Genomic DNA, 26,228 nt, shown 5'->3' on the forward strand with positions numbered 1-26,228 from the left:
CCACCAGTCTCTCAGAAAAGAATTCTTCCAATGAATCTAAGGGTAAGGCTAACACAATTGCTAAACTTAAGCTTACTCCAGATGAAAAGGTAGCACAAGGAATTGTAGGAGGATACATCACGTCGGAAGAGCAAAGCACTTATTCTAAGGAAGGTCGTTGTTTTCATTGTCACATTAAGGGTCACATAAAACGAACATGTCCTAAGCTTGAATCGAATGAATCTAAAGAATCCACATAATCCACTTCCTCTGTCAATGCAATTACTTATAACACGAGTGTGCCCCAAGTTTCTCATGACCCTCCCATTGATGATTCTCTCATTAAATGTTATGATCGTACGTCGGAGCAGCATTTTGTCATATTGTTTGACCCAAGTAGTATGCATGATGTGATTAGTCCCTCTCTTGTTGAGAGAGCCCGCCTCGAAGTTAGTCCGAGATCTCCTATCGAGGTCTCTGGCTTTCTTCCCGGTATGGACGCTCTCATCACGGAGGAGTGCCTTGATGTGTTGTTTGCAATTCAACAAACTGCCTTCACTAGAAGATTTGTTGTTTCTCCTCTCTCAAGATGTGATATGATTTTGGGCATTCGATGGTTTCGTGATAATGACGCTCTCATGAAATTTGTGGCTAACACTATAACTCTCAATGCCGACAATGATTCTCCTATTGTCATTCATGGAGAGGACATTGCTCATTCTCCATCTCTCATTGCTAATATGCAGGACAAGATTGAAAGAATTCAGGAAAAGGAGACTCTCTCAGTCTCTTTTTCTCCACAGCATGACACACAGGATTTGCATGATGATTTGGATGACAATGACAAGTATGATGATTTGCATGATCAAGATGTGATTTCTCACAAGCATGATGAGTTGCATGAAGAAGATGTGATTGTTCACCAGGATGATGTGTTAGTGGATGCTAACCTCGTTGCAGATTTGATCAATCATGAAGGATCGATCTTGGCTCTTGAACCTAGGTCTCAAGAACCCTCACAGGAAGTATTATGTGTTCGTATGATTGATACGCACGCATTGTTCGAATGTTTCATTCGTGATCGTTTCCTATATTTTAGTCAGCATCATTATGTGATCCCTTTTACTAGGCATGACATATTGTATGTTGAGCACGTTTCTCTCATGGATGAGCACGAATGTATGCACATTTTTTGTGAAAAGCTGAAAAGTATATATGTAAGGAAGTCACATTCCATGTCTCTTTCTTGGCATGACATAGTTTTCGAACGAGCACATGAAAGTATGAGCACCAAGCATAGGCATTTCCATTTTGATTTGCCACAGTTGATTGATTTCGATCAAACAAAAAAGATTCGATCTCATTGTTTGCATGTACGTGGTGAACGGTTTGGCACTCCTTCTATTTGTTCATCTACATTGCATGCACATTCTATTAGGCCGACAATATTTTTTCCACTCACTTTACATGGAATAGGATGTTCATGTTTTTGTGTTGGAAGTGGTTTCAGGAATTTTCAACCATGGAGATTCTTGAAGATGGAAGAAGCATGACTCTAGACGAAGTTGAAGCAAGGAAGAAGATTCAAAAGATTTTGTCGCTTTCGGAGCGGCCCAAAGAAGCAAGCATTGCAGACCTTTATGAAGTTCAAGTACCGCACGACCCACACATCAACGTGGGTCGGTGCAGAGTCCCTTCCAAGATTCCGGAGGCTATTGGCGATCTCCCTCGACGCCATACTGTTCGGTACCAGTACCTCGCTTTGAAAAGGAGGGGATGTCACGTGACACATCCAACCCTATGTGTCCGTGGACAAGCTACAGCATGATCAGGGTTCAGTCAGTCCAGTCAAGTCTAGATTAGCAGTGATCTGGCACTTTTGTGAGTCTATTCGTAGACCGTGCATGTCCAGTCACTTAGCATAGATGTATATCCTCTAGTTGCACACATCATGATCATCAGTATTCCCTTCAGAATCCATCAGATTCAGTCAGGGGAATTTTCTAGTGCATTTAACCTATTTTCCCTATTTTTGACATTTTTCACTTATTAATTTAAGCGACTTTCCAACAAAAGTAGGTAGGGCAAAATGGGTAAGTTAATATATAAGAAACCCTAAGCTAGCACTCTTGGGAAGATGAGCAAGGAGCACAACAGGCCCCCAGGCAGCAGGTACTCCCTCTCTCTCAGCAAGAACCCCTCAGCACCCATAAGCACCTGGCGTTTTGACATACCCTCATCGCCAACATTCAGCCTAGCATTTCGTCATCGCCCACAACCCCTAACCCCTAGTGTTTTCAGCTTTGTCTTGATCGCCAACAGTACCCTTGCACCTAGCATTCCAGATCAGCCAAAACAGAGCAGTTCCATTAGCATTTTTCAGCCCCAAACAAAGCAGAAAAACACAGTGTTTTTCAGCCTAAAAACGCAACAGCAGGCCAGCGTTTTCATCAGGCTATTCCAGCGTTTTCAACAGCATAAAAACGCAGCCATACCAATGCTTTCAGCAGGCTGAATCAGTCCCAGATTTTCAGCCATAGCGTTTTTATAGATAGCGGATAGAAGGTCGCAGATTTCAGCCCTTATGTCGTCATCGTCGTCCCCGTCATCGTCACCGACATAGTCCCAAGTTGCATCAGTTCCATGCATCATCATTGTACCACTTCGTGCAATCAATAGTAGACCACTCTCGCCGATGAGAGTGGGGCCTTCAGAGGAGGGTTTTACAACGTCTCTAGTGTCGTATCTCTCTTCTCTCTATCTCTCAGTCTCATACACTTGCACACACAGTGTCCATTCACTTTGTTTGTGATCATAGCATTCTCTCGTTAAGAACGGAAGGCTCTACCTTCCATAAGAACAAAAGGAACCTTGAGGACAGTTCGGAGCATTCATCTTGAGCAACGCGCAAAGATTCATTCCGTTGCACCTAACAGGTTTGATTGGTGGCTGGGTGGTGACCACAACTTCATTGCAGTGACTCGAGCAAGAATCCCAACTCTTGGCCATTGCGAGCGATGCAAGAACAAGCTATTTGTAGATGCATTATAAGCCAAGTTGAAAATGGTTAATAAATTGCAATTGAATTTGTATTCATTGCAATTGTGGTAATGGGTGCTAAATGTTAAATGTAAATCTTATCAAAGGCACCACCTTGCCTACCCTTGCAGACTGTAGTGGCAATAGGGGCGCCAAATAAGCTTGCTTGTAATATGTACCCTTATACTTCCATCTTCTCGGAAGATGAGCTTTGTCTTATCCAATGGTATGTGGCCTCTTGATGCCAGGTGGAATAGCTCATGACGAGAAGTGATGTGTTGTGGGTCTTACTGGAGCTTGTCTTCTTTTCCTCCGTTCTCTTCATATCCTCAGGATAGTTGTCTTGGATTGTCGTTTAGGAGGGAGGCTCATCCTTTACTACGTATGCTTAGATGGAATAGTTGGACTGATGATATTGATTGGGAGGTATTGGGGTTACCTTGTGGCCGGTCCTTGGATGTGGATAAGTCTCTCGTATTCTCTTCGCAACAGGATCACGGAGTTGCTCGAGCTTTCTTTGTGAAAGTTGTGGCAGGTGAGGCGAGGATTGTACATCCGTTTGATCCTCTCCTCTCTCAAGACACTTATCTTTTTTGGCTTCTGGGATTTTGAGCCAATATTATTGCTAAACTCACCATTGAATCACTCCTGTTCACATCGTGGCTGTTCGTTTCTAGCCCATGGGTTTGTCATCTCTCTTTCGGGAGATGCCCATATGGTAGAGGTCAAAAGTGCACTTCCATATGGAGTAATGATGGACCATGTGTTCTTTCAATGCTTCCTTTTCAGATCTCTCATCACCCCCTCACGTAATTACATAAGGTGCTATTGAATATGCAATTCAGTTTCCTCGTTCGAGGCCTCATCGCTACCCTACAAATTGCTCTCTCTCTTCTAGACTTAAAGAAAGATGTCAAATGCGATAAGATGCTGAAATGTATCGCAACTCGGTTGCTGCCATGCAGCAATGAGCTCTGTAAGGGGGGTCATGCTCTAAGGAAGATTGTGGCTACATGCAGGATTAAGGGAAGATTGATAAGACATTCGATTCAAATGGCCATTACTTAAATCCAGGAGGCATAGAACTATGCTACCAATGGTTTAGGAAAAAGATGTATGCAATTTCATGTACAAAGGAGTCAACAACATCCGATGGTTTAGGAAAAAGATGATGAAATTCCATGTAGAAAGGAGTCCTTCTGTTTGGTTATAAAGGAGAAATTTATGCTTTGATTATGCCTCAGCTTCCCTAAGTAATAGAAGAAATCAAGGGGGTGGTCAATAATACCAGACTTGACTGAATAGTACCATATTGATAACATAACTAATCAAATGCATTGTCTTTGAACATAAAGAAGTTTATGCTATTCCAAATCTTACGACATAAAATAAAATGCTCATCAAAAGATCACAACGGACTAATTGTGGAATTTATTGATAATGAACCCAATTAGGGAGTACATTGAGGTGTGTAGTAGATATAGTTTCACATTGCCTATTATTGCTTGGGCGCTCAAGCACTGTACGACCCGCTTATTATTGCTTGGATGCATTGTGCAAAGCTCGAGCACTCTTTACCACCTGAACTCGTCGACTTCATTCAAAATCAAGTCTGCATCAAATCACAGAAGTAAATGGATGTTACTACTGCTCTTACAAAAAATTACAAGATGCACCCTCCCATTAAAAATTTCTCTGATTAGAGAATAAGATAAATAGAAAAATCAGACAGTCAGAAAGCGGAACCTTGGAAGTCCTTGCTTACCTTGATAGCCACATTCACCGGGACTCAGATTGCATCGTTGCAGCAGGCGGGATGCCTTCTCCTCTACCCCAGCTTGCATGCCATTAAAGCCATATGTTTCTTGCATCCTGCCACCATAGACCTCCCTAAGGGCACGACATCTATCCTGGGAAGAGATGCGCTGCAGACTCTGGCAGCATTGTTGGCTGGGCTGGTCCCGTGGATTGTCTCCTGCTTGTTGCATGCTGCTGCAACCAGGGGCAGCCTCTTCAGGCCCATTTGTCTGGTGTTGACGCATGTCTTCATTACAGGAGCGAAGCTGCTGCAGCCACTGCTCGCGGCGAGGCTGCTGATTGGTGCACTAGGGGCCTCTGTTGGCGGAAGCCGCAACAGCAGCAAAGAAGAGCGTAAACAAGGCAAGGCCCAAAGCATGCATTAGCCTACAGGAAGCCATCTTGTGTATATTAGGCAGATGAAAAATTCTAGGGGCGCAGTAGTGAGGAAGGGATGGGAGACGGCTGCTGACATTTAAAGACGTCTGGCCATACGCTTCCACATACATACGCTGTCCTCCTCATTTGGAATCCACAACACGAAGTGGAGCTCACCCATTCCCATGCCTTCTTATCAATTAACTTTGCCGGCTCGGGAGTGGACATGGATGCCAACTGTGGTGCTCTTTGCCACACCCACAAATTTCTATTTTGGACCTTCAAAGCACACGATGGAAACTTCTAAATGATGCAATAAATATCCATGGTTAGAGTATGTGCCAACGTTTAAAAAAAAAAAAAGCAACATGCGAATCTTTGACGGATGCCCATTGTGGAGCTCGGAAAAGAAAAGAAGGGGAATGAAGCGCAGCCTGCACAGCAGGTCGTGCGAGGCGAGGGATGATCAAGAAGGATGTTGCAAGGTGGGGGAAAGACCAACAGAGGCTAGTGCTTTGAAGAGCTGGCAAGTGCAGAGAAGTTTTGTTTAATTTTATGGTTCAATGCTACACACAACCAGACGCGTCAGTTGATGTGGTTAGATGATGAGATCACAGTCGTGTATTGTCAAGGGTATGAGCTCGAATCCTGGTCCGAAAGTTTTACAATGCAACACAAAGGGTAAGGTTGGAACGGTGGGATCGAAGACGAATCTTCTCTAGAAATGAATATAATTTGGAATGAACAGTATGTGCCCATGATCATGAGAAAGAGTTTGAGCCAAATGTACTAAAAGCGATATTGTAGTGGTAGATGTTCTTGTCGACCATGCAAGCCCTTTATGAAGGGTGAGGGAGGGAAGAGGGGACAGGCCACGTGCAGGGCATGCCCCTCTCTTTCCCTTTGCCATGCATTTTTTTACTTTTTTCCCAATTTGGGTCTGTGTGTGTGTGTGTGTGTGTGTGTGCGCGTGCGCTCCCGCATTGCGTCTGAATCAAGCTCCATGAGGCTTCTCTCTCTCTCTCTCTCTCTCTCTCTCTCTCTCTCTCTCTCTCTCTCTCTCTCTGTGTGTGTGTGTGTGTGTGTGTGCGCTCCCGCACTTCGTCTGAATCAAGCTCCGTGAGCAGGGTGTGTTTGGTAGATGAAGAGAAGGAAAGAAGGAAGCGTTGATGAGTAGAGAGGAGGTGGGCGTCGTGCATTAGAAGAGCTGCAGATGGGGAGGGGGAAGGCAATCGGAGGCAAGGAGCAGCCTGCGTCTCTTCGCACGCGAGAGAGAGAGAGAGAGAGAGAGAGAGAGAGAGAGAGAGAGAGAGGTCGGGTCGAAGATGTTGGGGGGAGGGGGAATCTTTAGAGGAAGTGGATTTTATTTTCACTTCTACCAGTATGTGGTACCCAGCCGGAAAAAATGCGAAAAGATCCCCGTTTAAGAGAATGTTCGTTTTGTTTGCAGCATAGAGAACATTTTGTTTAAGGCCATGCAGCACGTGTGGTACCGAAGGCTGGCTGCTTTTAGAAGTTGCTTCACCTTTGACTCATTGCGTGGAATTGTCGTGGCAGTGCTATATGGGGCAGTCATTGCTTAAATCAATGCATCGCTCATCCACGCCAAATGAGCGCACCTCCTGTAATTTGCTGCAGCAGTGGACAGCGATAGGTCGACAGAAGAGCATGTTGAGGTGTTGCAGGTTTGATGAATGGAGCTGCTATTGCTATAGTAGCGGACACCGAAATGCAGGTAGAATAGCTTGCTGAGCGCTGCTGCCACCTGTTTGGTGCAGGCCTGATGAGTTTACCTACTGTTTGTTGCAGTAGTGGACATTGACACACACGTAGGATAGCCTGTTGACGGAAGTTGCGAGCTCTTTGCTACAACAGGACGTAGATTGTGCAGGCAAGCAAATTTATGGAAGGAGGTAAACATGCGTACCATGTATTCTTTGTGTATATTGGCTATGAATTGTTCCCGCATGGATAGTGATACTGTTAATGCATGTCGTAGTTAAGTGCGTTGCATCTCTAGGTTATTTTGAAATGGCGAGGATGAAGCATCTCGCCCGGTCAGGAGACGCTGCTCCCTCTAGTTCAAAGAGACCTCGAGGGAGGCCTAGGCTCTCAGAACAAGAGAGAATCGCTCGTACAAAAGGCAACAAGCCGAAAAAGATGCTTGAGCTGAGCATAACAGTGTCTACATGCGGTAGTGATGTGGACGTTGCTCTTTTTCCGAGGTTGAAAGCTTTTGTGGAGGAGGAAGTGGTCGCCGGAATGTGCTCGATCAAGCGTGGTGGCAGTGTCTTCCACCTCTACTTTCAGATGGTTGCTCGGATCATGGCGACGTCCATTGTTGCAGTGAGCAAGAAAATAAAGCAATACCTAGGGTGGGATGTTGATAGTCCCAATGGAGCGAACATTCTTTGTCGTGCCCTCAACCAGAAGAATATGCATACCTTTTACGGTATGCTAGGGTATTGCATGAAAGACATGGACCAACCACATTTTGAGAACTTCTCCCACAATGTAACGGTTGACGATATCAACAAGGGAATCGAGTTGTACACAGAGTACGGGGCAGATGAGCTAAAGAACAGGGTTTGTCTAACGCATGCGAATATTTTTTATCGTGCACTCATGTACTGGAAATTCCACTTGAAGCACCCAATTGGTAACAACTTCTTATGGACATTGCACCATATGCTAAAGTCTGGCAAGTACTATCCGTCTTCCTCGTGGATAACACCTTTTCAGGGGCGCGTGATGCTGTTGAAGAAGATCAAAGCGTTATGGCAAACCATGATTTTCCCTTCTTCTACCACATATCAAGATGTGGTTGATATTTTTGTTCTTGATGAGGCTTACATGAACGCGCAACCTCGCATCGATTGGTTTCTCAGAAGGTGGCAGGAAACCCACAGGTACATTTATTTCTTCCCCTTAATGTTACTTGTGCTGCAACACTAAATGTCACTACTAACGTTCTTAATTTTTACCAACTTATTGACAGTGATCAAGGGAATTGGCCAAGGTCTCCTCAATAGGTCAATCCTCCCAAGGCTTGCAGAGAAGAACGCAGTCGCCTCTCCAATAGATGCTTGCGAGGGGTTAATCGGAAATCCTTCAAGTTTAAAAGGCAAAGAAAAGGTTGTCGTACTGGACAGTGAAGACGAAGAGGATGCACCTCTCGACGCAGATGCTCGCTAGTGCTTAACCGGCAATCCTTCAAGTTTAAAAGGCAAAGAAAAGGTTGTCGTGCTTGACATTGAAGACGAAGAGGATGCACCTCTCGGTGCAGAATTCATTCCACTCTTCACTAGAAGAGGGGTCACTACTATTGCTAGTTGAAATGATGTATATAATATGTTACGATTAACTCCTTGGCAGGTAGCATTCTAGCATCCTTCTCTGAAACCTCCATGATGTTTTGCAGGTTCAATGGAGCAATCTATCCCTTTGGATAGTGCAAAAACACAGCCTCCGGAAGCGCATGCATTGGATGAGGATGCAACTCTCGAGAGACTCCACGACATACTCCTTCAAACATGGTGCCAGTTACATTGAGCAGATTGAATAATATTACTAATAAATTTCATTGCTAATACTCTTTGCATCTCCCTTCTTTAAAACCTGTCTCCTTCTCTTTTTATGTTAAGCTTTCTGTACGTGTTTCTTGCCAACAAATTCATTTCGATTCCTTTGGAGACATTCTATGCCATGTGTTATTCTTCCGTGCTAAATTGATGGATATGTTTTTCGTGTTAAGTGTCCTTTAGTCATTGTGGTCTTGCTTAAGGGTGTCCAATGTGGGTGAAACTTGCCACTTTTTAATGCTTGTGCGTTCACGTTCCTTCAACCTTATATAGGTGCCAAAGAATCTTCAATGTAATGCATCTCTTTTCTTCTCTCCCAGCAGGTGGGCTTTGAAAACAAAAGCTAAAGCTAGATCAAAAGAAAATCATGGGAAGCCTATGTCCATGAGAAAAATTTTGTGGCGCAAGCTCTTGGAGTACACAAAAATGGAGATGCAGAACAAGAATCTCAAGGGCACGCAAAACAAAAGATAAGGTGTGAGGGGAAAAAAGTGTTTAGTGAAAGGACTAGGGAACTCAACATGCTCATCACCACCCAGCCATGCCCTATATAGGCCCTTGGCCTTCTAAATATAGGGGCCCCCTTGACTGCATGTCCGTCCTGGCCCTTGGCCCGGACTGGTCCTACCCTTTTCCTGACATTACTCCCCCCTTGGAGAAGCGTTTTCATCCGCGAAAACACAAGTGATGGTATCTTCAAAAGAACACTAATGTTTTCTACCATAACATCCCACATGGATCCAACGGTTCATTTGAGTGAAACCCGATTCAGTAGGAGGTTCAATGAAACCAAGAGTAACATCTTGATTTTCTACATTGTTGTCCATTTGTAACCATCTGATGGTACCGGTTCCTATCCAAACCTAGTGTGTAGACTCCATTTAGAACTCTCATGAGCATGGTAAACAAGTTTATCACAACATAGGTGTACCAAAAAGAGTACCTCTTGTCACTTTCCATGAAAGTAACTTGCTGACATAACTCATCAGCCAATTTTAAGTCCTTGACTTGGCTCTCTTCTTCATCATCAGTACACAACCCCACCCTAACGAGTGTTCAAGGTTGAGAACCTGAGTTATACATAAAGAGACTACCTAGCAACATGCGTTAACTGATAGTAAGTAAACTCCAAAAAGAGCAATAAATGCTTATGAAGCTAATATACGCACTTTTCATATCCTTTAGCCCAAGATTACACTTTGTAATCTATCAATCTTCTTGGATACTGACAGTACTGAGGTGTGTTTCCCCCACGTTTACAGACAGTCTTCCCAGATGGCTGGTAAACGAGAAATCACAATAGCGTATAACATTGTTGAGGAATCAACAATGTGTGAAATAATTATCGTGGTTAACTTAAAAATTTCACAAACACCCAAACCAAGCCATGACCTCTATTGGTGATTAGTAGACTCAAAGGTAATCTCATAGAGATAGTGCACATAAAGTGCCAAATGCTTCATAAGCAACAACTTGAGGAATATGCATGTCGTTCCAAATCAGCCTTTGCTAAACACTAGGACCCATAACACCTATTGTGCATGCATTTAGCAAAAAACAGATCCGAACCTGTATTTCCATGGTAATTCTTGCCAATACTTATGGCAAATGTGATGCGCCTAGCACACATCAACAGGAATGTAAATAGTTCTGAAAAGAAACTAAATACTTTCATTTGCAATCTTTTGCAAGCTTTGCTTAAACGTCTGAACCATAATAGAAGGTGAAACAGTGATCACTCCTAGATACAAACAATGAAACTTTTTCATTTGCTATATGTATAAACAACCATCTATAATGTTGTTTAGCAATACTTGTACCTTAACAAGTCATTCTAAGTATCCAACAATTTCTGGCCACGAAATTGCTCCTGGTACGTCGTGCTAAAAATGGTCTAGAAAACAGATGTAACTAGCACACTTAGGGACTTTGTCGTGAGACATATTTGAAATAGGGGGCGCCAGTGTCAGTTCCAGAGACTCATATTCGCCACATGTGGAATATGTCTCAACTAAGGATGTCTGAAAAAGAACATCCTACAAGTACAAGATGTACTTGTGTGTGGAGGTATCTCTAAACACTTTACGACAAGAGTGAGAGGGACCCTCATTCATTGCTCTACACTGGCTAAACCGAACTCCTTGAGTTCCTAGACCAACCGAACATGCTCATCACCACCCAGCCATGCCCTATATAGGCCCTTGGACTTCTAAATATAGGGACCCCGTTGACTGCATGTCCGTCCTGGCCCTTGGCCCGGATTGGTCCTACCCTTGTCCTGACATTTAGACACATCACCACCATATTATGGTAGCAAATCACCTTTAGGAGTGATGCAATGAACATGAGTTGGCACTCATGTACAGGGGAATTCGAGACCTTGTTAAATGTGATTGGTCTACAAAGGCAATTAAGCCAAATCTTTGCAAGAATCCATTAGCCATTGGTCTCTCTGATCAGCTACCAAAGCAGGGAGCGACAACTTTAGAAGACAATATTCTTTGCCTTTAGAACGTGTTGCTGATAATGATATAGAGGTTTCTATTTTAGGTTGCTCTAGTGTGCAACTGGTTAAAACACCCATGGATCATGTTTTGCTTGAAGGAGGAATCTTTGGGATGGTGCAGATGGTTCATATAGCAATATGCACAAATCCACACATGAACTTGCAGACACGCTCTACCTAACCCCTATATCATGTTCTTCACTTTCGTTCCTTATTCAAAAATTTCTTGGTGTTTAGCCCATTTATCAAAATTTCAATAACTTCGTATATATATCCCTTTCATGGAGAAGTCTTGAGCATGATTTGATCTAGAGTATGACTTGTTTCCCCATGAAGTACAACCTACCTAGTCCCTAAATTATGTTATCCACTTTAGTTTCATGCTTGCATGTTGATGGCACTGGTGTTTTGCGCATTTTTCCTTGAGGGGGTCACTCACAATATGTAACATTTAGGAGTTTTTTAAATCAATATTCTACATGTCTCAGATATAGAAGAGCCTTATTTCAAGGGGGTACTAACAAATTGAACAGGTAAAGGGTATACATATTATTCATTAAAAACTTATAGATAGAAGTTTTTATATTAGGTCTTGATTGCAAGTGTTTATAAGTAGTGAAACCCCGAACGATAAGCACAAGGGATGTTACTTAAGACAACAATAAATAGACGAGCTTTCTAGCTCATTGATTTAAACAATAGTCAAGAGAAAGTGAAACTAGTGGTCTTCTTGTGATGGATCAAGTTTGCGATATTAAAAATGCCTCTCATTAAGAGCTCCGATTTGTGGGCTCCTTCATAAACAATACTTTTTTTTCCACAATTATCAAGTAATTAAATTGTCGGTTCTTTAGATAGGGGGATCTTGTCAAGAAATAGAGGAAAGAGGAACAAAAATAGAAATTTAGTGTACCACATGTAAAAGTGTGCAACATAAGGGAAATATGAGATCTCTCTCTCTCTCTCTCTCTCTCTCTCTCTCTCTCTCTCTCTCTCTCGATAAGCTAGCAATTCAAACTTTAAAATAATTTCAAAATGTTTTACATGTTTTCACCTTATCACATACTTATGTGCGTGTTGTTGCACCCTTGGTGTGTCCTACTTGCATATGGGATTTGTGTATGATAAACAAACATTACTTGAAATGTTTGATTCACCATCAGGTGTGCCCTACCCTAGAGGTATTCTTAGGATTGGGGTTTAGATATCATTTAGATATTACTATGGGTTCTTTTGGCTCTGCAAATTTTTTGACTGCCACAGTAATTTGGGATAAATATGAAGTTTGACACCTCGTTTTTGACTCGCCCATGGGGTTTCCCCAGTTGGAGTCTTATGATACACTGAGAAAAATTTATCGAGCGAATGGTAAAACCGAGCAAGACCCACCAGAAAGAATACAGTTAAACACTACCCTGTGTCCATGCTTAGGGGAGAGATCTATGGTTGCAACAGATCGAGTGCTTGATTTAATTACATAAGTTTTTTTCAAACTCTACCATACGAGTTGACAATAGGTCACTCTACTAGCACAAATGTAGCCACACCACTTACTGCCACTACCTCTTCTTGATTTTTCATGGATCTGCGACAATCAAACATCACATACATTCCCTATGACGCTCCTCCAAGGATCCTAGGGTCGTAATACTCGACCACTGCTTTAACTAGAGCTTTTTGAAAAAATAATCTTTAAGATATTATCACTATCTTAAAAGTCAAAAGGCAAACTAGATTTCAAGAAGAAAACTAGTTTAAAAATTGGATGAAATTAAATTTACACTTTTTTGTTCGATAACTGAAAAGTAGTTGCACTAGATGGTTGTGTGCCAACCCAATGAGGGATCTCTCTCTCTCTCTCTCTCTCTCTCTCTCTCTCTCTCACACACACACACACACACACACACACACACACACACACACACACAAACAATGTCACTCTATTGTGGAGACATCTTGGTATACATGAGAGATAGACATGAGCAGGTACCCAATAGTATATATGGGTCTTACTGGGAGAAAGAGATGCTAAAAAACATTACTAAACCCCACTCTAGATCAATAGTTTAAACCATGTTATAACATTGGTTACATACAAATTATTAACTTGAGGCACACTCATCATCTATGAAGAGACGACGTCTTTGAGGCCTATCTTTTGGACAACCATTGTAACATGGGTCCAATGTCATGCGTCTTGCCTGCACCTCGACGTATTCAGGTAATGCACTTCAACAAACAAAATACACACAAAATTTCAATTCAACAAAACAACCATGGCCCATAAATTCATACACAAAAAAACCTACAAGTGGTAATAGCAATGTTTATCCATGACTCATACAATGTTTTGGAAGACAAGAAAAAGATAATCCACCATAAATGTTTGCTAACATAACCCAAACAAAAGAAAAACACTATGAATGTCTTGTGGTAAGTGGGGAATGGGAATCTCACAAATCAGCAAAAGGGTTCCGACCCACAGGTCGGTCTCCATCGTCCACCACATCTATGGATGTGGTCGCATCCTCTCTCCCTTGCTTCTTTGGTCGAAGTAAGGGCTGCAGGCAAGCGGAAACAAGTGCCAATGTCACAAGGAAATCCTCCTTTGGTACCTATGGTGCAATATGTTTAGGTCCATGAAGAAGTGATTCTAGGACTAAAGAATTACATAAGGTTTTGGCAGAATTTAGGAGGTGGTATAAGTATGCCAAGGTACTATAGACCTGTGATAGATCATTGGAGTAAGGTGATTGAAGAGATTGGAAAAGACATCAGATCAGAAGCATTGTTGTATGAACATTTCTGGCCAAAAACTCATAAACATCATCAATTAAAAAGCAACTTGATGAATTTTCAACAAGGAACATAGAGATTTTTAGGTTGGAAGAGTTGAATGATCATTTTTGTGGACCTCAACAAGATAGACCAAGGGAAGAATTTGACCCCATGATTGACGTGTAACAGGGTGACTTTGTAATGCTACTCCCAAGTGACACAAGAATATATCATGTTTGGCTTGTCATGGCTTTGTCAAACATTGACCAAGAGCATACATCACCAAAAAATAGAAAGCTTTTGATTCAATATTTTGGCACCTTGTGCTGGAAAGAGTCGTATGACTGATGCTCAATCTTACACCACTTGTTGGAAGGGTTTTTGGGCTTAAACTACAAGGACCCACAAGTGTGGAAATATGTTGATGCAATTGCTTCGTCTTGGAGACGAAGCAAACAAAGGACATTTTCCATAATTAAAATTCCCAAAAGGCATGCTCTAAAAGCCAAAGCAGGGCTGACCCGTGCACATCAACCATGTTTGAATCAAAGGCTTCATATGGCATGAAATGAGGAATAAATATATGGGAGTTTATATTGACATTTTACTACTCAATTTTATAAACAAGATCAGTGGTTGTATCTTTTCTGCTTTAATTATTCATGGTTTTCTTCTAATTCCTTCTTATGTACTTTTAAGTTTTGGTGTTCATCAATACCACAATTTACAAGATTATCATCTATAGCTACCAACAGTAGATGAATATAGTTACCTCATTTTTTTGTGAAATTCCCAAATTACATGAATATGCTTGATTTGAAGATTCCCATAATTATGCGAGATTTTTACCATAATACCTAATATGGTTTTATTGGTTCCTTTATGATTCTGGTTTCGTATAGTTGGCATATTACATTTTACCATACCACATGACCTTTCGGGAATGAAAAATGCTCTTTTTCCTTCTTTCCTTGGATGTGCAAATCAAGGGTAGTCACATTTATGGGAAAAAATACTTGAAAGAACGCTTTGCAGAAACGAAACAACCTAATGCAACGCTGAATGTAAAGCTTGGCTTAGCAACAACCACTGTTAGCTTAACTTTGTTGTGGTTCAAATAGAGGAGGATAACGAAACAAGTTAGGTTCACAAGTTGAAAATGATTAATAAATTGCAATTGAATTTGTATTCATTGCAATTGTGGTAATGGGTGCTAAATGTTAAATGTAAATCTTATCAAAGGCACCATCTTGCCTACCCTTGCGGACTGTAGTTGCAATAGGGGGGCCAAATAAGCTTGCTTGTAATCTGTACCCTTGTACTTCCATCTTCTCGGAAGATGAGTTTTGTCTTATCCAATGATATATGGCCTCTTGATGCCAGGTGGAATAGCTCATGACGAGAAGTGGTGATGTGTTGTGGATCTTGCTGGAGCTTGTCTTCTTTTCCCCCGTTCTCTTCATATCCTCAGGATAGTGGTCTTGGATTGTTGTTTAGGAGAGAGGATCATCCTTTACTATGTATGATTAGATGGAATAGTTAGATTGATGATATTGATTGGGAGGTATTGGGGGTACCTTGTGGCCGGTCGTTTGTGAAAGTTGTGGCAGGTAAGGCGAGGATTGTACATCCGTTTGATCCTCTCTCCTCTCTCAAGACACTTATCTTTTTTGGCTTCTGGGATTTTGAGCCAATATTATTGTGAGTATTTTTTATCAACTCGCCATTGAATCACTCCTGTTCACATCGTGACTGTCCGTTTCTAGCCCATGGGTTTGTCATCTCTTTTTCGGGAGATGCCTATATGGTAGAGGTCAAAAGTGCACTTCCTTGTGGAGTAATGATGACCATGTGTTCATTCAATGTTTCCTTTTCAGATCTCTCATCATCCCCTCACGATTACATAAGTTGATATTGAATTTGCAATTCAATTTCCTCGTTTGGGGCGTCATCGCTACCCTACAAATTGCTTTTTTTCTCCTCTAGACTTAAAGAAAGATGTCACAGCCAAACCCTACATGTGCATACCGTTGTCATGCGATAAGATGCTGAAATGTATCGCAACTCGGTTGCTGCCATGCAGCAATGAGCTCTGTAAGGGGGGTCATGCTCTAAGGAAGATTGTGGCTACATGCAGGATTAAGGGAAGATTGATAGACATTCGATTCAAATGGCCATTACTTAAATCCAGGAGGCATAGAACTATGCTACCAATGGTTTAGGAAAAAGATGTATGCAATTTCATGTACAAAGGAGTCTTAACAACATCCGATGGTTTAGGAAAAAGATGATGAAATTCCATGTAGAAAGGAGTCCTTCTGTTTGGTTATAAAGGAGAAATTTATGCTTTGATTATGCCTCAGCTTCCCTAAGTAATAGAAGAAATCAAGGGGGTGGTCAATAATACCAGACTTGACTGAATAGTACCATATTGATAACATAACTAATCAAATGCATTGTCTTTGAACATAAAGAAGTTTATGCTATTGCAAATCTTACGACATAAAATAAAATGCTCATCAAAAGATCACAACGGACTAATTGTGGAATTTATTGATAATGAACCCAATTAGGGAGTACATTGAGGTGTGTAGTAGATATAGTTTCACATTGCCTATTATTGCTTGGGCGCATCGTGCAAAGCTCGAGCACTGACGTACGACCGGCTTATTATTGCTTGGATGCATTGTGCAAAGCTCGAGCACTCTTTACCACCTGAACTCGACCTCATTCACAATCAAGTCTACATCAAATCACAGAAGTAAATGGATGTTACTACTGCTCTTACAAAAAATTACAAGATGCACCCTCCCATTAAAAATTTCTCTGATTAGAGAATAAGATAAATAGAAAAATCAAACAGTCAGAAAGCGGAACCTTGGAAGTCCTTGCTTACCTTGATAGCCACATTCACCGGGACTCAGATTGCATCGTTGCAGCAGGCGGGATGCCTTCTCCTCTACCCCAGCTTGCATGCCATCAAAGCCATATGTTTCTTGCATCCTGCCACCATAGACCTCCCTAAGGGCACGACATCTATCCTGGGAAGAGATGCGCTGCAGACTCTGGCATAGACCTCCCTAAGGGCACGACATCTATCCTGGGAAGAGATGCGCTGCAGACTCTGGCAGCATTGTTGGCTGGGCTGGTCCCGTGGATTGTCTCCTGCTTGTTGCATGCTGCTGCAACCAGGGGCAGCCTCTTCAGGCCCATTTGTCTGGTGTTGACGCATGTCTTCATTACAGGAGCGAAGCTGCTGCAGCCACTGCTCGCGGCGAGGCTGCTGATTGGTGCACTAGGGGCCTCTGTTGGCGGAAGCCGCAACAGCAGCAAAGAAGAGCGTAAGCAAGGCAAGGCCCAAAGCATGCATTAGCCTACAGGAAGCCATCTTGTGTATATTAGGCAGATGACAAGTTCTAGGGGCGCAGTAATGAGGAAGGGATGGGAGACGGCTGCTGACATTTAAAGACGTCTGGCCATACGCTTCCACATACATACGCTGTCCTCCTCATTTGGAATCCACAACACGAAGTGGAGCTCACCCATTCCCATGCCTTCTTATCAATTAACTTTACCGGCTCGGGAGTGGACATGGATGCCAACTGTGGTGCTCTTTGCCAAACCCACAAATTTCTATTTTGGCCTGAAAGCCACGATTTGCGATTAGATATGTAGCCCAAAACATGGATGTGTGGACCTTCAAAGCACACGATGGAAACTTTTAAATGATGCAATAAATTTCCATGGTTAGAGTTTGAGCCAAATGTACTTAAAGCGATATTGTAACTTGTTGGATCAAAATTTTTGCAAATTGGGGATCCTTAGCAAATTCAATCATTTGTGTCGTTGCCTCGTCAACCTATTGTCGACGTTCCATCTCTTCAAGTTTATACTAAGTAGGCTGAGGTGGGCGTACTCTTCCTCTGTTTGATCATGAGAATCTTCTCCGCGATCTCCTCCCGCATTCCCAGATGCAGAAGGAGTCGATTGATCTCTGTTGGAATCCATAAGTATCATGAGAAAAGGATCGGATCTCTCGGTAGAAGAGAAATCGACCGTGCTCTGATACCATTGTAACAAACTTGGGCACTCCAAGTTTAGATTCTGTCATGACACGAGAGAGAATACTTAAAATACCTCACAACTTTAGAATCACAGTTCAATTTGGTCGACACGGCCCGGCGTAGTCCAGTGCCAAGAGAGATTGGCCCCAAAGACTGGCGCCCCTTTCGGTATTTCTTTCATATTAATCTTTGAGCAAAGTACAACTTCCACAGGGACCTCTGCTCTCAGACTCTACGTCCAAATGCCCTGAAGAGTGAGGCCCTGAGGGCTCTTTTATTCTTACAAGGGATGCCAAAAGCAGAGCCCCAAAATCAAAAGCTCTCAAACTAAAAGCAATTGTTTCAAAAGCAACCGATCCCAAAAATCTACCCAAAAAAGCATCAGCGCGATTTGCGGAATTCCGTACAACAGCCAGCGCAAAATCTGGCCCTATCTGTACGGGATTTCCACGTCAGCATATCAACGGAATTTTCGGGGGTCTGTAGTGCTGGCCATACTGCCACGTCAGCATCTTTCCGTACTGCCACGTCAGCACTTCAGCATGTGTGTGTGTTTGTCCGGGGCTTACCACGACACCAGTTTGTTACACCTTGAGCAATCTTTTCATCAAGCGCAACTTGAGGTTTATCAGATTTTCCTTTACACTTAACCTTAGATTTATCGCTCTTTTCTTGAAATTGAGATGGAGAATTAGATTGAGAAGAAGAACTTGAAGAATTAGTTATTGTTATTTTTTTTAGTTGTAAATTCTCGTCCTTGTCCTGTGAGGAGGGATGGAGAAAGGGAAGTTTACATTACCTAAGGGTCGTTGACTTACACTTAGTGTGTCATCTCTTGGAGTTGAGCCAACGTATTGCTTCTAATGTCTTCGGATGATCACATTAACTTTGATGGTGACCAATCCAAAGAGAAAGACCTTCAACCTTTCCGCACTGATTTCCTCAATTGCTTATTGACACAAGGTTAGCATGCGACATCAGGCTAGCTTGTTGAGACAAAGCTCGAAAATTCTGCTTCAATCGCTTCAGATACTGTGGAGGCAAGAAACGCATCTTCAAATCCTCCTCAAATTGCTCCCAACTAAGCTCGAGAGGGGAAACGAGGAGACACGCGGAGTGGGCCGCCTTGTGGGCTTCTCCTCCTCCTCCATCCACTCATCCTGCTAGGTGATGGTGTCACTCATGAGATGCATGGAAGCTAAGAGAACTTTGTTTTTATCATACTTGTGAATAACTGCAAAAGAAATGTAAATTGGTGCAACCAAGACTAAATGACAATAGCATCCGTCTTACTGAATGTAATATTCTCGGAATTGGTTCATTGGCTGATCGTGTAGCCTTGATCGCCTCTGCGATGGTCTTGACAAGCTTTTCATAATCTGGCTCTAGGGATGGGGTATCGGACATGACCACCAAAGATGCGATAAGATCATACATGGTTGCCCTCTCTAGTATACGAGCCTTGGCGACGCTCCTCACACTCCGCCACTTGTCGACTTGTTCTTGCCGCATCATCATCTCCATCGTATCATAGCAACCATGGGATTTGGTGGCAAAGATGGAGGGGTAGGAGGAGGGCTAACGGGAGGATCTGGTGGTGGGACTTGCTCGCCTTCTTGATCGGTGGAGGTCTCCATACCGCTACGATTCTTGACAATGCAAGGGTTTCTGCTCTTGGTTCAAGGAAGGTCACAGAGACTAATCATCGGGATACTATCTAGCTTCTCGTCGACGCACCCTGCATGCAACACCCGGTATTCAATTGGTTACTATTTTCCGACGCTCAAGGCGCATGGTCCTACGCTTAGCAGGCCTGTTGTTCCAAGAGAGGGAGGAGTATACACTGAAGGGCTACCAACACAACCAAAAACACGAGAAAGAAAAAACTTTTTGGGGATTAGCGGATTCGTGCAGAATATTCAAAGCTCTGATACCAATGTATTTGCAATGGAATTGAAATGGTGAAAATCTAGTTTTACACTTCCACAAATCCTTTCCTTTCTTTCCTCATTGATTCCTTTTAACTTGAATGATGGTTCCTTTTATCTTTCCTTGAAGAGAGGGAATGAGAAAGTGCAGTAGAGATGTGTAGAGGGAGAGAGAAAGAGAGAGAAGAGTAGAGTGACACCCGATGTCTCAAGGGCCCCCACACTGTTGCCGATGTGGTATTTGCTTTAGATTGCATAAATGGAATGTACACACAATGCAATACCTCATGTGCAGACTGTACTGACTTGAATGATGGCGGTTGCTATGGTAACTCCTTAATACGAGGGACTTCCGGGGCTGATTTGATGCACCTTTGGATCCTGCTTGATTTAGGATTATTGATGGACACCAAGGGGTAGATCTGGGGCTGATATGCGCTTCCGATGTGAGAGGAATGAAGGGCTGAAAGCTTGGCTGCAAGCATAAAACGCAGCAGATCTCTCACGTAAAGTAGGGCTGAAAATGTAGATCTTGATGATGCTGATGATGGACAACAATGGATCACTCAATGCCGGCGAGGGAAGGGCCGAGGGGAGGCTCAATGGGCCGCGGAAGTACCGGACCGCATTTGGGACGCTGGTGCTCCGTGGATCTCGCACACTTCCGGCGACGGAAGGGCTGAAAATTGAAAATGGTGGCTGATTTGCAAGAGGATGGCTGGCGCTAGGGCTGAAAACTGCAAACGCTGGTTTATTTGCTGCCGAAAACACCAAGACTGATTTGGAGTTGGAAAACGCTAGGGCTGATTTGGTACTGCAAATGCTGAGGCTCTCCTCCAACTAGCGCTCCCAATTCTAGCTTCAAATGCTAGAAGCTTTGCTCCCTTTATAGGCAAGGTTTTTGGCTTGATGCCCTCTATAGTGTACTAACTTTTGTCAAAATGTGTAAACAAACCATTGGTGCAAGAGGGTTTGAAAACTGGAAAACCTAATCCAATGGACTCGTCCAGACATGCAGATCCTGCGAACAGGCTCACAAAATTGCCAGTATAATCCTCCTAGGATTCTAGACGCTCATTTCTAGTTAGAAGAGGAAAATTGGCTTTGGAAGTCGATGAAGCATGTCCATGTGGCACATAGAGCCATGTGCACGTGACACCTCATCTGGTGTTACTTCACTTTCTCTCTCTCGTACACTCACAAAATCTTCACGCACAGTATCATTCTCTCCTCTCTAGTCGTTGCACATCTCTTATGAAGTAAGAGAAACCCTCTCATGAATTGAAAGAAACCTTGAGCATGCACCGAGCCCTCATCCTGAGCATTCACCATAAATCACTTCCTTTGCACATTACATTGGTATCAGATCTCTATGGCAATGTTTGGTATCACAACTCAAGAAAAGACCCTAAAGAAGCTCTCTCAGATTTATTTATCAAAGAATCTTCGTGTCCTTGCCCCATACTTGTTAGCCGCTCCCACCCTTAGTCCATCGCGCATCGGACGCGCTCTGTCTTAAGGGCAATTAAACCATAAAGATCCACATGATTTTTTTTTGCTTGTTTGAGATTGAACGTAGCCCAAGACCACTTGGATGTCTCTATCTCTCTAATCTATGTTTTTGAAGATTGGCAAGTAATCCAAAAAAGAAGGGTCTCCCCTCGTTCTTCTTTTCCACTCATTGAGAGCGGACCTTGCACTTAGCGGCAGACCAATCGACGTGAGGTGGGAGAAAGCAACCTTGGTGTGAGTGCAAGGCCACCAACAGGTGCACCCACAGGAAGGAGTTGAACTTGGGTTAAAGAAAAACCTTCTTAAATGCAGATTGCAGGTAGTACTAGATATCAAGAACCCCATGTACCTAAAGTATCCTAAGTACCCAAGAACACAAGAACACAAGAACTCAAGTATTCCAAGTACCCTAGTACTCAGTGTATGGTCATCAATAGAAACAAGATGGATACTTTGCATGAAGCTGATGAGAGTGAAATTGGAGAAGAAGAAATCCCTACACCAGGAGGACTGTTTCTGAATCCTCTTCCATCCCCATTCTTGCCACGGATTGCAGCAAGATTAGTGGAGGTCTTGATGATGATGCTATAATAGGAGGCTCAGATGCCCGTAGTCAAAAGGGAAAGAATGGCTCTAGAGAAAGAACACATGCAATACCTCAAGTGCAGACTCTACCTCGGTAACTCTTCAAGATGAAGCACCTCCGGGGCTGATTTGATGCACCTTTGGATCCGTCTTGATGTGGGAGTGCGGATGGTCACCAAGGGGTAGATTTCGGGCTGAATTGCACACCTAGTGTGAGAGGAATGAAGGGCTAAAAACACAGATCTTGATGATGCCATTGATGGGCAGCAATGGGAGCACTTGATGTGGCGAGGGAATGGCCAAGGAGAAACTCAATGGGCTACCGAAGTATTGGACTACAACTTCACCAATGCTTCTATAACGCGATGGCATCACATGCCAACAAAAAACATTGGAATAGACTTCCAGCACTTGAACTGGAGAGAGAGAGAGAGAGAGAGAGAGAGAGAGAGAGAGAATCCACATGAGACATGGCCTGGTGGATATCTACTCCATATGACATTGGCTCCAAACCTTCGCACTCCTTGCGGTAATCGTCACGTGCACATCTAACCCTATGTGTACGTGGACTACGTGGACAAGCTGATCCTACTTCTAGGGTTTAGGTAGCCTAGGAAGTGTTATGGAACCCTTGTGAGCCTGTACGTAAGCCATGAATGTCCAGGCACTTAGAGTAGCTGCATACCCTCTGATTGCACACAACATGATCATTAGCATGAGCATTTCCACCGCTGGATCGAGTTTCTGACCTCGCTTGTGAAACACCTCTTATAGGTCATTTATTAATAAGTGACTTTTCATTTACCGTCGTTGGAATGTAGGTAGGGAAAATCGCTAAGGGAACCTCTAAAGAAACCCATTGGGAACTTAGTTGAAGCAGAAGACAGAAGGGGAGCACATGCAATCATGTGCACAGGCCTCCCAGCGTTTTTTGAAGACAAGGACCAACGTTTTCAGCCACAGCCATCAGCATTTTCAGTTTTCAGCCCTTAGCCTCGCATGAACCCGCACCATCCCTTGCAGATCCTAATCGTCACGACCCTCGCACCCATCCCAGCATGGCGTTTTCTGTTTTCAGCGAACATGAGCCAGCGTTTTGCAAATTCGGCCCATATCAGCAAGCGTTTTGCAATTCAGCCAAGATCAGCTGGCATTTTGCATTCTCAGCCCTGGCGCACTCCGGCGGTTGCAGATCAGCCCCGCAATACCGCTACAAATGCAGATTCCATCATCATGACCTAGCGTTTCCAGTTTTCAGTCATTAGCATCTCAGATCCCGAACTTGACAATGACGCCATCGCCATCATCATCACGTCACCATCATCGTCATCGACATCATCGTCAAACATCGGCATCATCAAGTACCACATCATTTACAAGTATTGTACCAGACTTTGTACAATCTAAAGCAAATATTATCACAAACTGCTGACGTGTCAAGTCACTGAAGAACGGAGCTACTGGGCGAGGGGCCTAAACCTTAAGAAGCCGAAGCAATAGAAGAAAATGACGTGGTAGATTGTACGAAATCCCCCGTTTCACGCTGATTACTGATGTGGAAGACTGTAGCTAATCGCGCGTTTCACGTTGACTCCTGACGTGGCAAATTTGTCAAAGGTGGCAGCGGAAGATGCAATGAGGATAAGACCTGGCTCGTGATCCAGTGGGTACCTCGACTCCGATCTAGAACACCTGCAATGCCAAATACATGAGCAAGGTACACTTGTGGAGAAGAGAGATCACATAGGTAGAATGAGACAGGACATCTGAGAATGAGAGAGAGAGAGAGAGAGAAAGAGAGAGAGAGAGAGATCTGGGAAAGGCTCTCCGGTAGGAAGTAAGGCCTGCTGTCCATGATGTGCTGGCCAAGGAATACGCTAGGGCTGAACTGATGTGCGGGAAAGCGCCGGGCTGATCCAAGCTAAAAACGCTGGTTGATTTGCATAAAAACGTTGGGCTGCTCTGTAGAAGAAACGCTAGGGCTGCAAACAAAAAACGCTAGGCAGATCTGCCCCTCCTACCCGTCACCAATGAAAGGGCTGCCCTCTAGGGGCACCCTCCTGCCCCCAAGGCACTGCACATTGTAAAAGAAGTTGACTCTGTCACAAAGTGATGATGTGGCGGACAGCAAAAACCCTAATTTCTAACAAACACCCTAAAATTCTTGCAAACCCTAATTTCTGCCAAAAACCCTAATTTCCAGAAATCGCGGAGGCTGAAAAAAAAATTAAAAATTTAAAAAAAATGATGAGCGACGCGAATTTCTCTTTTTACTCTACGCAAGAGAAAAGGAAGAGAATGCTTTTTTTTAACAAAAAAAAGGAGAGCTTGAGAGAGAAGAGCTTTTGAGCTCTTATGATTTTAACTGGAAAGCTTTTGGGGCTCTGCTTTTGGGCATCCCTTGTACCTTTAAATAAGTGGTGAGGGCTTCACTTCTCAGAGCATCTGGACGCAGAGTCTGAGAGTGAAACCCTAGCCACTCTCTTGTACTTTGATCTGATTAATATAAAAAGAAATACCGAAAGGGGTGCCAGTCTTTGGGGCCAATATCTCTAGGCACGGAACTCCGCCGGGCCAGTGCAAATCTATTGTGACCTGTGAATTGTTTTGAAGTGGTTATTTGGTGCTGTCGTGGTTGATTCTTGACTTGGAGTGTCCAAGTTTGTTACAAACTCCCCCCTGCTCCCTATATAGGGCCATCCGTAAACTGCCCGACCAGCCCTCAGCCCTCACGACCTCGGTAAATGTGGGAAAATAGGGGAAGGGTGGAAAGTGGCACCAGATATCCATAGGCTCAAGGGGGAAAAATACCTAGGGCACTAGGAGCATGCAAGGACATGGAGCTGAGCCAAAACCCGAGCTAAACATGGGTAGACATGACCAACATGAGAGAACAACCTTACACTGGCCGGGCACAGCCACAAAACAGCCCTCACTTCCTAATCTGCTCTTGGGAGATGTAGGATCTACCATCAGACAGGAATATGAACTCTAACACCCCCTCTCAAATCTTGGACGAGAAATGGGTCCAAGGAGCTGGAGTGAGCAATCTGCAACTGTAAAGAGAGGGTTTCGTGGACGAGGATATCTACTACAAACTGTACATTGGGAAAGTATCCTGCAGTAAATACGATCCAACTGCTACCCTCGAAAGACGTCTGGGAAGTATAATGTTGTCTGTGAAAGTAAATCCAGCTCTATCAAGAATCTCCTCAAGCCAACCGACTCACAAGTCGCGCAACCAGCATCTACAGAAAGTACTGTTGCTGACCACTCCAAGAGTATACAATCAAGCTGAGGGTAAAAGGCATAAAAAATTGGTATCCGGATCATTTTCCAACTCTAAAGTACTCCACCCTCAAGGAAAGAGTCGGAAATCTGCACCTCCGGTCATATACCACATGCCAAAAAAAACTCCAAGTTGCAACAGAAGTCCAAGGAAAGAAACAATGCGAGGCTAATATGGAACTATATATCCGATGATGAGGAACCAAAGAACTGCACCAACCACCATATAGAATGATAATCTGCTAACTATATCTGAAGAAACTTCATCGGAACTGAGAGTGAAACTATAACTGTTCTATCTTGAACACCACCTGTGAGAATATCACCCCACTCTCAGAGTGAATCAGCAACAAACATCCAGCAGAAAGGGAAACACGCATCAATACTGAGACTGCAGCTAACACGGCAAGATCAAAGGAAGATCCTGCTCCCAAGCTCTGTAAGAAAAGAACAGGGTGCTATAGGAAGCAACCAAATAGACTGTCAATCCTGTCTGCTGCACATGGAACCACAAGAACTGTATGGAGGCAGTCCATGGAAACTGACTCCCAAGCTGGCTCCATACCCCCCTCTGAAGGGAGAACACTCAAACCATGGATAACTGTCATAACTCTCCAACAGTCTCTGCTTTTGTAGGTGGATCACCAAGGATAGGTGTATCCGAAAGGAAAAAAAAAATGTTAATGATATACCTGTGGAACCTGGAACCAAATCTGGGAGAAGCAAGGAGATTGTCTCCCCTCTTTGAAGAATGCCATGGATAACTGTAGCTAGTTCCTAGTCCGAGAAGGAC

General features: G+C 43.4%; 2 protein-coding genes and 2 pseudogenes across 3 annotated transcripts; 2 read left to right on the forward strand and 2 right to left on the reverse strand.

Moving 5' to 3' along the window:
- Window positions 1-26,228, forward strand: part of LOC147428815 (peroxisome biogenesis protein 19-2-like) — a 77,170-nt pseudogene that overhangs the window by 16,760 nt on the left and 34,182 nt on the right.
- LOC147428816 (uncharacterized) lies at window positions 4,425-5,437 on the reverse strand (annotated as a pseudogene). Its single transcript, XR_015186043.1, has 2 exons — window positions 4,784-5,437; window positions 4,425-4,630 (listed from the first exon to the last, which is right to left on the reverse strand). The product of XR_015186043.1 is annotated as an uncharacterized LOC147428816 (transcript).
- On the forward strand, window positions 7,234-8,388 carry LOC147428817 (uncharacterized). The gene is made up of 2 exons (XM_086497767.1): window positions 7,234-8,102; window positions 8,226-8,388. Exons 1-2 carry the CDS (start codon window positions 7,234-7,236, stop codon window positions 8,386-8,388), a joined length of 1,032 nt encoding a protein of 343 aa, XP_086353893.1.
- Window positions 16,578-17,425, reverse strand: LOC147428818 (uncharacterized). The gene is made up of 3 exons (XM_086497346.1): window positions 17,135-17,425; window positions 16,955-17,075; window positions 16,578-16,801 (listed from the first exon to the last, which is right to left on the reverse strand). The coding sequence occupies exons 1-3, from the start codon at window positions 17,288-17,290 to the stop codon at window positions 16,767-16,769; spliced, it is 312 nt and encodes a 103-aa protein (XP_086353472.1). The 5' UTR covers window positions 17,291-17,425; the 3' UTR covers window positions 16,578-16,766.

The sequence above is a fragment of the Adiantum capillus-veneris genome, chromosome 23 (genome assembly GCF_014529385.1).
Source record: "Adiantum capillus-veneris isolate H3 chromosome 23, ASM1452938v2, whole genome shotgun sequence".
Taxonomy (NCBI): domain Eukaryota; kingdom Viridiplantae; phylum Streptophyta; class Polypodiopsida; order Polypodiales; family Pteridaceae; genus Adiantum; species Adiantum capillus-veneris.

Bases quoted from the DNA above. Each gene is read 5' to 3' on its own strand.
- LOC147428817 (XM_086497767.1), top strand. From the start codon at position 7,234: ATGAAGCATCTCGCCCGGTCAGGAGACGCTGCTCCCTCTAGTTCAAAG. The intron at 8,103-8,225 runs GTACATTTATTT...TCTCCTCAATAG, and splicing joins AGGTGGCAGGAAACCCACAG to GTCAATCCTCCCAAGGCTTG.
- LOC147428818 (XM_086497346.1), bottom strand. From the start codon at position 17,290: ATGCGTCAACACCAGACAAATGGGCCTGAAGAGGCTGCCCCTGGTTGC. The intron at 17,076-17,134 runs GTCTATGCCAGA...GCCCTTAGGGAG, and splicing joins GATGTCGTGCCCTTAGGGAG to GTCTATGGTGGCAGGATGCA. The intron at 16,802-16,954 runs GTAAGCAAGGAC...GATTTGATGTAG, and splicing joins CGGTGAATGTGGCTATCAAG to ACTTGATTGTGAATGAGGTC.